Source organism: Neoarius graeffei, chromosome 7, assembly GCF_027579695.1.
Source record: "Neoarius graeffei isolate fNeoGra1 chromosome 7, fNeoGra1.pri, whole genome shotgun sequence".
In the NCBI taxonomy this organism is placed as follows: Eukaryota; Metazoa; Chordata; class Actinopteri; order Siluriformes; family Ariidae; genus Neoarius; species Neoarius graeffei.
Window position 1 is genome coordinate 23,129,034 of NC_083575.1, and position 17,843 is coordinate 23,146,876.

The following is a 17,843-nucleotide window of genomic DNA, read 5'->3' on the forward strand; positions in this document are numbered from 1 at the left end:
TTTAAATACTCATGTTCTGTAAAATACATAAAACAAAACAGTAATAATGTTACAAAGTTATTTATTGATGGCAAAATTGATTGCAAGATTGAAAGCCAACTAAGTTTCTCACATTGTCATCAGCCAACAAGAAAAATAAACAGAGAATTGGCATTCTGTTATGTGCGTAGTTAAAAGAGGGTAGGACGACACCTTGGGTTAACAGGGGCATGAGCTCCTCCAATCTCTAATCACGTCAGATGAGATGATTATTATTAATAAGATACACGTGGAGAAACCTGAAGTGACTTCGATGTATGTTTGCGCCAGTAAAAAAAAAAAAAAACAAAGGATAGAGAAATGTGTCAGACATAATTTAGGTCTCAAAAAGAAGACCTGTTCGCCCGTGAAAAAGCGACATCATCTTAAGGCCCGGTCACACAGCGCTTTACGGCTTTATCACGGCCAAAACCCGTCAAAAAGTGCTCTCCCGTGAAGCAGACGATATTGTTCGTGTTGATGTCGAAGTTAAGACGTGTTACAGTCGATATACAGACGTGACAGGACGCAGGGGAAAATCGGAACGGCGTCGGACGCGGCAAAAAGTTTTGGACTGCTCAAAACTTTAGACCGCGGACAACCACGGCCGGCACACGTGGTAAAGACGTGCAACACGTGAAAAACACGTGATAATCAGTGTCCCGGCCGTTATTAAAACTTGGGGAGACGTGGTAAGACGCGAAAGTTTGGCGGTCTATCACGGGCAGAGCACGGTCATCGGACGGGTGTTACGCGTTGGTATCACGGGATATAGCGTGTGTTTAGCGGCTTATCACTGAGAAATGGATTTTTCCACGTACATAGCACTGTCTAAGCCCGTTAAACGACGTCTCAAACAAGTTCTAAATTCGATTGATCACTGTCTAATCACTTCTGCATCACTTCTGATTTGCGGCATGTATAAATACCGTAATTTTCTGAGACCTCGGCACTTGCAGTCTAGATGTCAAGGGGTGAACATGAACCCTCAACGCTGTGATGTCCTCATGTTAATGCTCCAGCACCAACAGAACCAACTGATACAGGCTCAACATATCCTACCGCTTTTATATGCGCAGCAAGCCGCTCTTCCAACGACGCTGAGCCGCGGTTACCCGTGATTTGGCAGTGCTATGGCAGTGAAACAGCCGCCGACGGCCATACCCCGTACAAAGCATGGCAAAGCCAAAATGACCAAAAATTACCACTTACGACCACGTCCACCAGATTTTTGTATCTTTTTGTACGTGATATAGACGCGGAGTGCTGTGTGACCGGGCCTTTACCCCATATGACAAGCTACAGAGGTGTGTGCAAAAGCGCTCTCTCGCTCTCTCCCTCTCCGAGGCTGCCTCAGCCTGTGCGGAGCGGGGACATGTAGAACGACTTTGGCGCGGGAGTCTTGGTTCCCGCTATAATAGATTGTTACGAAAATAAATGTTAAATGAAATATGCATCCCGCGCATTCCTTTCCACAGGAACTTTGCTCACAACGTTTCGGTCGTGGCTAACGCACTGTCCTCCTTACCACAAGTGCAACATTTCGGGAACAATACGGAAAGGACAGTGCGCGGGATTCATCTTTCCTTGAACAATTACCCAGAGACTTTTTAAATTACCTCACTGGGAAATATCCAATGCACCTGTTCAGTTACAGAGTTGTGCTCTCTAAATTGTAGTCATTCAAACCATTGTTTTGGCGGCCTGGTAGCCTGATATACTAAATGTAAATTCATGGTTTGGATGACTGCACAATTTATTTTCGTAACACTGTGTTACAGCGGGAACCGAGACTCCCGCGCACAGTCAGCCTATTTTGCAGAGTTTAGTATTGCTGCTAGCCTGTATTCAAACAGCGAGTGGCATGCCGGTGAATCCAAATCGTGGCGCTTTTTTCAATAGTGCATGATAGGCAGTAGGACGGAGTTTTCTTTTCTTTTTTGATCGGGTAGTGTGACGAAAAAAATGTGCAGGTTGCTGCACTGCTATTTCAAACGGCTATGATAAACTCCCCTGCCTCTATGCCCTATGGACAGTCTGGCTAATGTACACGAACACACTTACACGAATTTGTACTGCTCATGAACGTGTACATGTTCACAAGCTGACCATTAGCTTAACCCTGAAACAGAACAACAGGGTAGGAAGCTGCTTATGTTATTCAGCATCACGACTGCAAAGTGCACAATCAACTTATTACTACTGATATACAATATCATTAAACTTGACGTAACTACATTGCTTACCAGCATTCACATAAGAATTTCACAATAATAAACTGAATCCCTAGCTACATCTGCAACGGCTAAAATCCTCCTACCGCTCACTCTCGTGGCTAACACTGGCTAACGAGGAGTTTAGCTGAGATCACCAAATAACATTACATTACATTACATCATCTCTAGCCGCTTTATCCTTCTACAGGGTCGCAGGCAAGCTGGAGCCTATCCCAGCTGACTATGGGCGAAAGGCGGGGTACACCCTGGACAAGTCGCCAGGTCATCACAGGGCTGACACATAGACACAGACAACCATTCACACTCACATTCACACCTACAGTCAATTTAGAGTCACCAGTTAACCTAACCTGCATGTCTTTGGACTGTGGGGGAAACCGGAGCACCCGGAGGAAACCCACGCGGACACGGGGAGAACATGCAAACTCCACACAGAAAGGCCCTCACCGGCCCCGGGGCTCGAACCCAGGACCTTCTTGCTGTGAGGCGACAGCGCTAACCACTACACCACCGTGCCGCCCCACCAAATAACAACACATTAATAAACTTACTGGGCAGAATGGATCTTCAAATGCCGGACGAAATTGGAGGTCGTGGTCTGGCTGTCAGAAATAGTCACGTTGCAAATCTTGCACTGCACCGTTCGTCGTTTACCTTCTAGGCAGTAGCCCTTGAAGCCGAAAGTGATTACTCTTGGGATGGCTGACATGATGATATGATGTGAAATCTGTGAACACATCGTGGCATGGGGCGTGCCGGTATATAGCCCACGCAGAGAGCGTGCCTGATGGACAGGGTGGTGACAACGCAACAGCAGTGCAATCAAAATTACTGAAGTATGTGCATATTACATTTTATTTTCACAATAAAAACACGATGGAAATAACACTCAAGTCACTCAAGTCATCGTGTGTCAAGTCAAGTCAAGTCCCGAGTCTTAAACTTCCAAGTCCGAGTCAAGTCTCAAGTATTTTCATGTTTTGTCAAGTCAAGTCACAAGTCATGAAAACAGTGACTCGAGTCGACTCGAGTCCAAGTCCCCAAGTTTCAAGTCCCCACCTCTGCCAGAAGGTATTGCATAAACTGAATTATTTCGATAATTTTCATCAATTTCCTCACCTTCCATGAAGGAAGCTCATCATAAGCCCTGCTCAGTTACTGTGGCAACATATCCTTTTTGACAGATCTGTTCTGTGTCAGGCGAATGTTAGAGTTTAGTTTAGCTTGATCAGTTTTATTGGACAAGCCATGTGATGTCATGGTTTCTACAATTTGCCACAGTCCAACAAAATGCTGCTAACCTAGTACATTATGCATTGTCTCACTTATGCCTCTTTCATACCAAAGAACAAGGTTGGACCTGGATTATTTGACCAATGTTCAACCCTTCTTTTGTCAATTCAAGCCACAAGTGAGTCAACACAACCCCAGTCATGACGATTTGGACAGGACTTGGGTCACAACCCAGGAGAGATGCATAACAATTAACTCACAGGCTGGAAATGGGTGAATGTCATATAGCTACACACACACTGTGTCTGGCTCTCATGCGCTCTTTTCCTCTTGGCTGAATCGTCTCTGTCAGTCATAGGTGAGGCTTTCTCTCCACTGGCTTTGGTTGGCACCCCATATGAAGAGAACATGAATAAATGATTTGTTTGTGAATCATTTGTGCATGAAAAAAATTGTGCTCAAACAGTTTCTTTTAGAGAAAATTACTCAGTAAATGTTAATAATGTGACGTCATCCTGCACCCCATTAACATTAATAGCTTAAGAAAAAAATGAAGCACATATGTTTGTTTTGTGTGCACAAACAATGCACAAACACATTGAAACACTTTTGTTCACATTCTCATCATATGGGGTGCCAGCTTCATGGAGGTTCACCACTCACACCTGTATGTATGTGCGCACACGCAAGCGAAATGGTGTGAGCTGGTGCTCATGTGCGTTTTATTTTCATGAACATGGAACACATGGTGAGAAATGGACCACAACGGCTCAGTGCGTGGAGAGTAGTACCTACTAATAATAATCAAGGCGATGCGTGAGAACAGACACATGCTTTCAGCTGCAGTGTTTTCATTTTCACCCAGAACTCATGCACACGCTGAGTAGCTTTAATGGAAAAAAATGGTGCATGCAGCTTGTCTTGTTTAAAAAAAAGTTTGTGTTCAAAAATAAATGAAGTTTGTAAGTTTGCACTGTGTGTGTGTGCGTGTGTGTGTGTGTGTGTGTGACCATATGCATGAGATTCATTAGTCTGTTAGCGACCCGGGTGGTGTAATTCACATTGAACTTGACCTGAGTCCGACCCAAACCCAGTCGGATAACACAAGTTAACCCTTTAAAGCAAAAATCAGTGTGGATGTAACCCGAGTTGGCCACTAGGTATGACAGAGGTATAAGTAAGCTATATTGGGGATAGAATTTTTTATTTTATTTTTAAATAAAAGTAGCCTGCCATACAGCAGGTATGACAGTCCCATCCAAAAGTATTGGAACTGCAAGGCCATTTCTTTTGTTTTTGCTATATACTGAAGACCTTGAAGTTTGAGATCAAAAGATTAATATGAGATGATAGATGAATTTCAGCTTTTATGATATTTTCCTGATATTTACATCTAGATGTGTTAAACAACTTGGAACATGGCACCCTTTAAGCCCACCCATTTTCAAGTGATCAAAAATATTGGAACACATAAATGACTGGCGTTTCTTGACTCACAGCTCTTGTTTTGAGCCCTGGCTTTCACCTCTGTATCAAAGTGCAGGCACTTACAGATGTATATGCAGAGGAGAGTGGGGAAGGAGACTGTAGATGAAGCCAAAACGAGGGACTGGAGGCGAGGTCAGGAAACAAGCAAGGGTTGGGCGATCAGCAAACAACATAGAATAGGCAAGACAAAGGTCGTAAACGAAATAAGCCAAGCAAAGGTCAGAAAATCGAGAGACAGTCAGAAAATGCAAGGCTTGGTATGGACTGGATTAAACAGAACGATACTTCACACTGGAGTGGTGTGAGAGAGTGTCTTAAGTAGGGGGAGAGCTAATGAGGGAGCGGTAATTAATACTCTGGTGACAGAGGGTGCTGTTGTTCTTGGAGATTGTAGTTCTGAGTGTCCATGTTTGTAGTTTGTGTGTTCTCAGCAGATTTACTGACAGAACCCCCCCCCAGGAGCTCCCTCTAGGAGCTATAATTTTTCAAAGACGCCCCCTACCTCATGGTGCAGGTTTGTGTGGGTGTAGGGCATGGAACTCTTGCCTGAGGAGAGGGTCTACGATGTCCTTGGTGGGAACCCAGGTTTGTTCTTTGGGTCCATAACCTTCCCAATCTACCAGGTATTCAACTTGCCCTCTTCTGTGTCTAGAGTCGAGGATCTTATTTACCTGGTAGATGGGCTCACCCTCTAAAAGGTGTTCAGGGTGTTCTTGAACTAGTGTGTTTTTGGCAAGGGGGCCCGGGATGGCTGGTTTCAAGTTGGAGACGTGGAACGTGGGAGATAATCTGCTGTGAGGGGTGGAGTTCTAAGCAGTAGGAAACGTCATTAATGTGACACACTACCTTGAATGGCCCAATGTAACGTGGCTGGAGCTTTCTGCAGGTGTTGGGCTCTCAGATTTCTAGTGGCCACCCATACTCTGTCACCTGGGGAAAAGTCTGGGTTGTCTCCTCGGTGTTTGTACACATATTCTTTATACTTAGCACTGACTGTTCCCAAACATTGGTGAACCTCTTCCCATACTGTTTGGCTGCGTGCGAACCAATCCTCCACAGCCTGTACCTGGCTTGGTGCATCATCCCAGGGGAACAAGGGTGGTTGATAGCCGAGTATGTACTGAAACAGAGTTAACTGTGTTGCAGAGTGTCTGAGTGAGTTTTGTGCATACTCGGTCCATGGGAGAAAACATGCCCAGTCCCCCTGGTTGCGCATGCAGAAAATTCTCAGGAAGCAGCCAACTTCCTGGTTGGCTCTCTCAACTTGACAGTTAGATTGAGGGTGGTAGCCTGATGTAAGGCTCACTGATACCCCTAACCTCTCCATGAAGCAGGTTCAGAAGCGAGAAATGAATTGAGAGCTCCGGTCGCTGACCATGTCCTCTGGGATACCACAGCATCTAAACACAGGCTGGAAGAGGAGTTCTGCTGTTTGGAACGCCATTGGGATGCCAGGTAAAGGGATGAGTTTAAGAGCTTTTGAGAAACGGTCAATGGTTACCATAATGGTCGTGTTTCCTTCTGAGGGAGGGAGGTCAGTGATGAAGTCAATGGGTATATGGGGCCAGGGTCTCTGAGGAGTAGGGAGGGGGCACAACTTGCTGGTGGGAGGGGTTCTAGGAACTTTAGTCTGTGCACAAGTAGAACAAGATGCAATGAACTGGTTGATTTCAGTAAGCATATTCTCCCACCAATACTTGTTTTTCAGCATTTGATGCGTGCGTTGACTGCTGGAATGACCTGTGGCAGTGGGCCCATGTGATTAGTCAGCCTCAAAACTGCTTAGGCACGTAGAGTAGACCAGGTGGGAGGTTATTGGGAAGAGCTTGCGGTTGAGAATTCCTTACCTCTCTGTTTAGGTCCCAGGTGATGGGCTGTACAAAACATTGCGATGAGAGAATGGGATGGTTGACAGGATCTTGGTGTGTGGAACCAAAACATAGAGATAAGGCATCAGCTTTGGTGTTCTTGGAACCGGGGTGGGATGAAATAGTGAAATTGAACCTAGTGAAGAATAGTGCCCACCTGGCCTGGCTAGGGTTTAGCTTCTTGGCTTTCTTGAGGTATTCAATATTCTTATGGTCAATGAGGATAACAAAAGGGTGAGTGGCCCCTTTTAGCCAATGCAGCCACTCTTCAAGGGCTAGTTTAATGGCAAGCAGTTCTCTGTTGCCGATGTCGTAGTTCCTCTCTGCAGAAGAGAGTTTCTTAGAGAAGAAAGCTATAGGATGGAGTTTCTGTTTCTCACCAAAGCACTGAGACAGAATCACCCCATTCTGGTGTTGGATGCATCCACTTCTAGGGTGAAAGGTTTAGTGGGATCTGGATGCTGGAGGACCAGAGCAGAGGTGAAGGCCTGCTTGAGATGTTGGAATGCTTCGTCAGCCATGGGGTTCCACTGGAGGCACTTTGGTCCCTTCTTCAGCAAGGTCATTAAAGGGGTGGCTATTGTACTGAAGCCCCTAAAGAACTGACGATAGAAGTTCGCGAATCCCAAGAAATGCTGAAGCTCCCTTATGGAGGTAGGCATGGGCCAGGACATAACCACGGAGACCTTAGAGGAGTCCATGCTAACTCCCTCAGTGCTAATAATGTATCCTAGGAAGGAGATATGAACTTGATGAAACTCACACTTCTCAGCTTTGATGTAGAGGTGATTATCTAGCAGCGATTTCAGAACCATTCTAATGTGCTTCTGGTGACCTTATCTGGGGAGTAGATCAAGATGTCATCTATGTATATGATGGCATATCTACCTAGCATGTCCCATAGCACATTGTTGATTAGGCATTGGAACATGCTAGGCACCGAAGAAAGACCATATGGCATCACCCGGTACTCAAAATGGCTGGTGGTCATCCTAAAAGCGGTCTTCCATTCATCGCCCTTTTTGATCCTGATCAGATTGTACACACTGCATAGATCCAACTTTGAAAAGATCTTGGCTGATCTAAGTTGTTCTAGGGCCACAGGAACAGGAGGAAGTGGATAAGGATATTTGTTAATATTATAGTCAGGCTGTCTGTTGTTGCCCAAATGAGGATGGGTTCCCTTTTGAGTCTGGTTCCTCTCGAGGTTTCTTCCTCATGTCGTCTGAGGGAGTTTTTCCTTGCCACCGTCGCCACAGGCTTGCTCATTGGGGATAGATTAGGGATAAAATTAGCTCATGTTTTAAGTCGTTCAAATTCTGTAAAGCTGCTTTGCGACAATGTTTATTGTTAAAAGCGCTATACAAATAAACTTGATTTGATTTGATTTGATGGATACCTGGTTCAAACCTCTGTAATCAATGCATGGCCGAAGTCCACCGCCTCGTTTCTCCACAAAGAAGAAGGCTGCAGAAGCTGGAGATTTGGAAGGTCTGCTGTATCCTTGCTTAAGGGCTTCTTGAATGTACTCTTCCATTGTGGCATGTTCTTTCTGGGACAGGGGATATATACACTCCCCCATGGTGGTGACATGCCTGGCAGTAGGTCAATAGCACAGTAATAGGGTCAATGTGGTGGTAGTCCGCATGCCTTTACCTTGCTAAAGACCTCCTGCAGGTCTATGTAACACTCAGGAACTCCATTCAAGGAGTCTGGTTGAGGACTCTCCACAGTTGTGGAGGAAAGGTTGACTTGGGCATGAGAAATACAGTTCTGAAAATATGTAGGAGACCATTGGAGAATTTCCTTGTTCTGCCATGCTATCAAGGGATCGTGAAGCTGAAGCCGTGGATAGCCGAGAATGAGATTGTGACTTATAGTGGTGGTGACATAAAGGGAGATGTGCTCAGAATGTGGAACTCCCACTTGGATATGAATTGGTGTGGTCCGCGTGGTGACGAAACCATCTCCTATGGGTCCTCCATTGATGGTCCTAATGCTGAGTGCGCTTTGCAGAGGGCTTGTGGGCAGGTTGAATTTCTGCATGATAACGCTGCTGATAAAGTTCCCCTCCACCCCTGAATCAATAAAAGCACAAAGGACATGTGTGGAGTCTGTAAGCCTTAATAACACAGGAACCTTAAAGGACTTGAAATTAAATGTTCTCACCGGATTCACAATGCATGTAGAATCTTCTGCTGGAGTTTTACGGGAAGGATGAATGGGACAGTCATTCAGCTGATGTTTGGAGCTCCTGCAGTAGAAGCACAAACCCTCCCTTCTCCTTCTTTCATGCTCTGAGCATGATAGCCGGGTGTGTGAGACTTACATGGTCCTCAGAAGTAGGGATTGGTTTAGCGCTTTCCTGAATGGAGGGTCAATGTGCCAACAGATGATCAAGTCGAATGGCTAAATCAATAAGAGAATCCAGGGTGAGCTGTTCATCTCGGCAGGCTAGTTCACTCAGAATAGCGGGGCACAGACCTTGGAGGAAAATGGCTTTCAAGGCAGGTTTGTTCCATCCACTGGCTGCCACTAATGTTCTGAAATCAAGGGCATATCCAGCCACACTCCGGGAACCTTGCAAGATGGTAAGCAGACTTTCTCCTATTTCAATCCCTTCAGGTTCATGGTAGAAAACTCTCTTAAACATAGAGAGGAACTGCTCGTAGGAATTTGTCTGCTCATGGTCCTTATTCCAAACCACACTTGCCCAGTGTAGCGCTTTGCCCGTGAAAAAGGAAAGAAGCTTAGCAATCTTGTGTTTATCGGACAGGTTAGGCATGGTAGCGAAATACATGGAGCATTGAAGTAAGAAACCTTTATAGTCAATAGCATCTCCAGCAAATCTCTCCGGTGACGGAAGCTGTAGCGCGGGGCTAGGAATGGACTCGGGGCACGGTAGGAGAGCCTGTGACATCACAGTTGCTAGCTGCCATATGGGTGTTGAGATCTACTAGCATCTATTGATGTTCTCCCAGTAAGCACCCCTGAGAATTCAGAGTAGTTTGCTTCGCCTCTTCCGCTACATCCATAATGGTGAAGTATCCTGTCAGAGTGCAGGCACTTACAGATGTATGTGCAGAGGAGAGCAGGGAAGAAGACTGTAGACGCCAAAATGAGGGACTGGAGGCGAGGTCAGGAAACAAGCGAGGGTCGGGCAATCGGCAAACAACGTAGAATAGGCGAGACAAAGGTCGTAAACAAAAGAAGGCAAGCAAAGGTCAGAAAATAGAGAGCCAGTCAGAAACTGCAAAGCTTGGTATGGACTGGATTAAACAGAACGATACTTCACATTGGAGTGGTGTGAGAGAGTGTCTTAAGTAGGGGGAGAGCTAATTAGGGAGATGTGTGGCAGCTGTAATTAATACTCTGGTGACAGAGGGTGCTGTGGTTGTTGGGGATCGTAGTTCTGAGTGTCTATGTTTGTAGTTTGTGTGTTCTCAGTAGATTTACTGACACTCTGAAGACTAAATTTGTTGTTAAAAAAGGATAAACCGACATGAAAATTAGAGAGTTGTCTATTGGAGAAAAGCAAACCAAGGGAAAATCAATCAGAACAATTACAAAAACACTGGACATAGTCAATAAAAACAATTTGGAATGTTCTGACAAAGAAACCAGCCATTGAACAGTTCAGTCAAAGGGAAAAAAAGCAATTGATGACAGAAACATTGTGAGAGCTGTGAAGAAAAACCCAAACCGACATTCTGTAACATCACCCACAACCTACACAGGGTACCTACACAGGCATAGGCAACCTACAAGGGAAGGGGTAAAGGTGTCACAATCCACCATTCAAAGAAGACTTCAAGAGCAGAAATATACACTGATCAACCGTAACATTATGACCACTCACAGGTGAAGTGAATAAAATTTGATTATCTCATTACAATGGTACTTGGCAGAGGGTGGGATATATTAGGCAGCAAGAGAACAGTCAGTTCTTGAAGTTGATGTGTTGGAAGCAGGACAAATGGGCAAACGTAAGCGTCTGAGCGACTTTGCTTCCTAAAGGTGTCAGCATTAACTTTTTCAGCAGTTTGTGCTACAGTAGCTCTTCTGTGGGATTGGACCATATGGGCTAGCCTTTGTGCCCCATGGGAATTAATGAACTTTCAACACCCATGATCCTGTCCCCAGTTCACCGGTTGTCCTTCCTTAGACCACTTTTGGTAGGTACTAACCACTGCATACCAGGAACACCCCACAAGATGTGCTATTTTGGAGATGCTCAAACCCAGTCATCCAGTCATCACAATTTGGCCCTTGTCAAAGTGTCTCAGATCCTTACACTTGCCCATTTTTCCTGCTTCCAACACATCAATTTCTACTTTAACCAAAGCTGTTTCTGTGCTGTGATTAGGTCTAAATTCTGACTGATACATTTCATGGATTTTATTCCTATGTAAATATGAGCATAACTGCTGTGCCACAGCTTTTTCAAGGATCTTGGAGATAAAGGGGGGGTTTGATATTGCCCTATACTGTAATTGGACAGCTGACAGGGATCAAGGTCAGGTTTTTTAATCAGGGGTTTGATAACTGCTAGTTTAAAGGATTTGGGTACATAGCCAATCGTGAGAGAAGAATTTATTATTTTCAGAAGCGGTTCAATTACTTCAGGTATTATCTGTTTGAATAGACATGTAGGTAAGGGATCCAATCTAATTGGGAGGAACTTCATCATGCAGCAAAGCAAAATACACTGCCAACACAAGTTCCAGAAACTTGTAGAATCCAAGCACAGTGTAATGAAGTTGTGCTGTTCTATCAGTTATGTGGTGTGTTGATTTACCACATATTTGTTTTAGGGTAACTATGTTCATTTAGGCTTGTGATCCATGTTATCTGGATCTATGTGTGTGTACAAACAGGTCAGGGTGTAGCGCGCAGGCACATGGTGCAATGTGGAAGTTTTTGGCTGAATAAAGTAACGACTACATGTCTGCGTCCCTCTCGTTAATATATCACAAGTTTAAATGCCGGGCGGCATGGTGGTGTAGTGGTTAGCACTGTCGCCTCACAGCAAGAAGGTCTGGGTTCAAGCCCCATGGCTGGTGAGGGCCTTTCTATGTGGAATTTGCATGTCCTCCCCGTGTCCGCGTGGGTTTCCTCTGGGTGCTCCAGTTTCCCCCATAATCCAAAGACATGCAGGTTAGGTTAACTGGTGACTCTAAATTGACCGTAGGCGTGAATGTGAGCGTGAATGGTTGTCTGTGTCTATGTGTCAGCCCTGTGATGACCTGGCAACTTGTCCAGGATGTACCCCGCCTTTCACCCGTAGTCAGCTGGGATAGGCTCCAGCTTGCCTGTTACCCTGTAGAACAAGATAAAGCAGCTAGAGATAATGAGATGAGAACGAGAAGTTTAAATGCCAAGTACAAAATTATTTGCAATCAGCCGAAACAGATATTCTCTCAAGTTTTCCTTGCAACATATCTTGGACAAAAAAACAAGCAAACAAAACAAACATTGATAGGCACTGCTGCATCTTGGTTGAGGGGTAACATAGGCTACCATTAAGGGCAAACATGCTCTTCCTAATATAACCTGTCAGCAGATGTCGGAGGCTAACCAGATGAGAGTGAAATATGAATGTTTCTTAAGAGAACAAGTAATGTTACACTCATTCAATAACTGACAATGGAGACCGTGCCTGACCAGTAAGAAGCAGAAAAACAGCCAAAACTGAGACTTTACAATGATTGATACCTCAAGTATGGTTTCTACTGGAGTGATGCTACTACATACCCCACACCGGAATGACTGATCTGCAGGGAGAAGTAGGCTAATGCAATGATGGTGCCAAACAAATTGGCAAGGTCTTTGAAACAAAGGATGCTGGATACAAGTCCAAAAACAATGAGTATTTTGAGAGACTGACATCACGAATGTTACAGAGTGAACATATACTTTCAACTGTGTGTGTGAAGCTAGTTAGCTCATCCAGCTGTAGGCCAGGCTGGATGAGCTTATGTGATCACACGTCATCTGTCCGCCGTCGTCCGTCCACAATTTACAAAAATCATTACTCCTCCAGGACTGATTGGATTTTGATCAAACTCACGTACAGTGTTCGCCAGGTGGATGTACATAGAAGTCGTCAAGATGGTGGCGCCACCTGTCATATTTACAATTTTATGGGCGTCTGAAATTTTGGGGTGACTCGTCACATTAAACGCTACTCTTCGTAAACTGCTGGGATGTTTTCATTGAAACTCACCCAGAAGACTTTAAAGACATATACCAACAAGAATTGTTCACCAAGTGGCACTGCCTCCCATGAATGAGGCTACAGAGGGGTCACGTGCAATTTCACAAAAATCGCTACTCCTCTTACAGGAGTGATCAGATTTTGATCAAACTCATGGAACGTTCCCCAGGTTGGTATGTATAAAAGTTGTCAAAGGTGCCACCTGTTATATTTAACATTTTATGGGTGTTTGAAAATTTTGGGTGTCTCATGACACCAAACACTACTGTTCTTACACTGCTCAGATGTTTTCACTGAAAATAACCCAGAAGACTCTAAAGACATATTCCAACAAGAATTGTTCACCAGGAAGCGCCACCTACCATGGATGCAGCTACACAGGGGTCATATGCAATTTCACAAAAATCACTACTCCTCCCACAGGATTGATTGGATTTCAAACTCACATATAACAACAGTGGCCGGTATGAGCTACAGACTCATTGAGGCTATTTTTAGTGGCGCTCAGATAGTTTCCAAAGTAAAAAATGCCACACACTATCACAGAATTGCTCATATTACCAGCATACAGAAAATTGTTGGAGTCATACTAGGGCCAGATATTGTTGAGGAAATTGTGAAAATTCCGCTATCAGACATCACTATCGAACTGTGCAATGATGATACAGTGGTATGCAAAAGTTTGGGCACCTCTGGTCAAAATTACTGTTACTGTGAACAGTTAAGCAAGTTGAAGATGAAATGATCTCCAAAAGACATAAAGTTAAAGATGACTTATTCCCTTTATATTTTAAGCAGAAGCAATTTATTTTCATCTTTTACAGTTTCAAAATGACAAAAAAAAAAGAAAAGGGCCCGAAGCCAAAGTTTGGGCTCCCTGCATGGTTAGTACCTAGTAGCACCCCCTTTGGCAAGTATAACAGCTTGTAAACACTTTTTGTAGCCAGCAAAGAGTCTTTCAATTCTTGTTTGAGGAATTTTCATCCATTCTTGCAAAAGTCTTCCAGTTCTGAGAGATTCCTGTGCCGTCTTGCATGCACTGCTCTTTTGAGGTCTATCCACAGATTTTCAATGATGTTCAGATCAGGGGACTGTAAGGGCCATGGTAAAATCAGCTTGTGCCTCTTGAGGTAGTCTATTATGGATTTTGAAGTGTGTTTAGGATCATTATCCATTTGAAGAAGCCACCCTCTTTTCAACTTCAGCTTTTTTACAGATGGGGTTATGTTTGCTTCCAGAATTTGCTGGAATTTCATTGAATCCATTCTTCCCTCTACCCGTGAAATGTTCCCTGTGCCATTGGCTGCAACACAACCCCAAAGCATGATTGATCCACCCCCATGCTTAACAGTTGGAGAGGTGTTCTTTTCATGAAATTCCGTGCCCTTTTGTCTCCAAACATACCTTTGCTTTTTGCTGCCAAAGAGTTCCATTTTAACCTCATTGGTCCACAGGACTTGTTTCCAAAATGCATCAGGCTTGTTTAAATGTTCTTTTGCAAACTTCTGACACTGAATTTTGTGGTGAGGACGCAGGAGAGGTTCTCTTTTGATGACTCTTCCATGAATGCCATATTTGTGCAGGTGTCGCTGAACAGTAGAACAATGTACCACAACTCCAGAGTCTGCTAAATCTTCCTGAAGGTCTTTTGCAGTCAAGCGGGGGTTCTGATTTGCCTTTCTAGCAATCTTACGAGCAGCTCTTTCTGAAATTTTTCCTGAGCTTCCAGACCTTATCTTGACCTCCACTGTTCCTGTTAACTGCCATTTCTTAATTACATTTTGAACTGAGGAAATGACAACCTGAAAACGTCTTGCTATCTTCTTATAGCCTTCTCCTGCTTTGTGGGCCTCAACCATTTTCATTTTCAGAGTGGTAGGAAGCTGCTTAGAAGAACCCATGGCTGCTGATTTTTGGGACTAGGTTAGAGGAGCCTGGGTATTTATAAAGCTTTGAAATTTGCATCACCTGGCCTTTCTTAACGATGAGCGTGAACAAGCCATAATCCTAACAAACTAATTAAGGTCTGAGACCTTGGTCAAAATGATCTGAGTGCTTAAATCTCCTAGGGTTCCCATACTTTTGCAAGTTACTCATTTCCTTTTTTCACTCTAAAATTGTACAAAACCAAAATAATACACCAATATTGCTTAAAATGTTGAAAAGTGTGTTTCATCTTTAACTTTATGCCTTTTGGAGTTCATTTCGTCTTTAACTTGCTTAACTGATCACAGTAATTTTGACCAGGGGTGCCCAAACTTTTGCATACCACTGTATGTGAGATGACATGGAATCTGTCCTCAGTGAGAAATTACAGCAGAAGAGGACACTTCCAATATTAATCGATGATTCAACTGCTAGTGGCCTTTTCCAGCTGATCAAGGAAATTGAAAAGTAGTCAGAATGAGCTTGCAGAGCTACAAATGGACTGCACATTTTTCTTTGGACACATTTTGGCTTCATGTGGGGAAGGAGTATCCCTCACTTTCAGAGTGCTATCAGTGTGTTGATTCAATTCCCCACCTTCTACCTCTGCAAACTGGCTTTCTCCTCTCTCACATACATCAAGAATAAGCTGAGTCAACGGCTGTGAATACAACAGAAGCTGCACGTTGCACGGTCTACAATCCCCCCTTGTATCACTTGCCTGACCTTGTATGTGTCCCATTAAATTGACCCGCTAGCTGTGCAAATACAAGACAGTATGTGCAAATACAAGTTCTTTGTAACACCTTTTGTTGAAGGCCTATATTTGTTATTTTCTGTTCATATTGTAGACTGACCTAGATTTCCAAAAGTCATGTTTAAAATTTGCCCATGAAATATATTTACATTTGATGAAATATGAAAATCCATCACCACTTATCCTGTGTAGGGTCCTATCCCAGCTGACTATGGACAAAAGGCAGGGTACACCCTGGACAAATCACCACAGGGCTGAGACAAACAACCATTCACACTCACTTTCAAGCCACCCATTAGCCTAACCTGTATGTCTTTGGGGGAAACTGGAGCAAACCCAGGCAGACACAGGGAGAACATGCAAACTCCACACAGAAAGGCTCCCTTTGGCCACTGGGCTCGAACCCAGAATCTTCTTGTTGTGAGGCGGCAGTGCTAACCACTACACCACTGTGCCACCCTATTCAAAAGTGTGTTATGTGAAATATGGAATTTCTTGAATTAAACTGAATGGATTTGGTTTACTGAATAAAAAAAATGCATTTAATGTTGTGGTTACCATCATCGTTTTATAATAACAATAATAATAATTATAATGATAAGAATAGTTCTAGCAGGAGCTATCATAATGCTAAACATCAAAGTAGTAAAAGATGGTATAAAAATAAGGTGCTGAGCATAAAAATAAGAATGCAATTTAGGGGTGTCATGGATGAAAAAAATTATGTATGGGGTGCCCTGAGCCCAAAAGCATTGAGAATGACTGACTGGTGTAAGAGCAGAAAACACAAACCTCTGCAGTGCCTTAGAGATCTAGGACTGGGATTACCCTGTTCTAAATTTTTGAACTAATGGTAGTATGCATTCTTGATTATTTATTTTTGATGTCATAAATCTAGGACCTCAAGGACCTAAGCAAAATACCTTCTCAACGAAATCAAAAGTAAACAAATCACAGCAAGAGCATTCATGGCTAAATGGTAAGATTATGTGGAATTGTTATATTTGTTGCACATGTACAAAAAAGAAGCCCATCTACTGATTACACTATCATCCATGAAATATCTTTCCTCATTTATCACAGATGAATTATTCTACATCGTGGTGTCCGTTTGTGTGGCGGTGGTGGTGATCATTGCAGTTGTCATCGCCATTGTTATGCATAAACTGAGGTAAGCAGTGAAGCACTAAATAAATCATTACAAACTATGTAGGGTAATATTAATGAATGAGTATTTATTATGTTTGGTATTCTTTAGGAAAAAGCACAGTTTGCCCAAGAACCCAGATTCAAGATTCAAACCCCCAGAGGATTCCTCAAAATCACTTGTCCTGTAATCTTCAGATGAGATTTAACTCATAAATGTTTGTTGAAAGCATATAATATTATGATTGTTTTGTGATAGCCTATGTTTATCCAAGTTCAGATTATTTTACATTGTATATGGTTTAAATTTACAATTGCCAAATGAAGTTTTAATTACTCATGTGAGTACACACACAATTGTTTGACACTGATTGGTTGATCATTGTTTTGTTACTGTGCTTTTGTTATAGAATTAATATTGCTAAACAGAGATTTATATGAATTATATGCATTTTATATGACCTGATGCCCTTTACATATACAACCTGTAATTAATAATGCTCACAACAGTCACATATAACTATCACATACAGTACGTGTGGCAACCTAGGAACACCCACTGAAGGACACACTACCTTCATATTTTTATATTTGTAACCTACAGTGTCTTGCAAAAGTATTCATCCCCCTTGGTGTTTGTCCTGTTTTGTCGCATTACAAGCTGGAATTAAAATGGATTTTGGGGGGTTAGCACTATTTGATTTACACAACATGCCTCCAGATTTCTGGGGTTTTTTTTCATCTTAATTATTGTTTGTGTCTCAATAAAACAACAATTTGCACCTTTAAAGTGGTAGGCATGTTGTGTAAATCAAATGGTGCTAACCCCCCAAAAATCAATTTTAATTCCATCTTTTAATGCAACAAAACAGGACAAACACCAAGGGAGATGAATACTTTTGCAAGACACTGTAAGTTACTTATGGAAAAACAACAGTACTGCCAAAGTTTAA

General features: G+C 43.2%; 1 protein-coding gene across 1 annotated transcript in view; it reads left to right on the top strand.

Annotated features, from left to right (window-relative positions):
- Positions 1 to 17,081, top strand: part of gfral (GDNF family receptor alpha like) — a 31,041-nt gene extending 13,960 nt beyond the window's left edge. Inside the window, exons 9-11 of the mRNA XM_060924921.1 lie at positions 16,643 to 16,723; positions 16,828 to 16,915; positions 17,003 to 17,081. Of these exons, the coding sequence (XP_060780904.1) occupies positions 16,643 to 16,723; positions 16,828 to 16,915; positions 17,003 to 17,081 (248 nt within the window). The remainder of the gene's footprint in view (positions 1 to 16,642; positions 16,724 to 16,827; positions 16,916 to 17,002) is intronic.
- Positions 17,082 to 17,843: the final 762 nt, after the last annotated feature.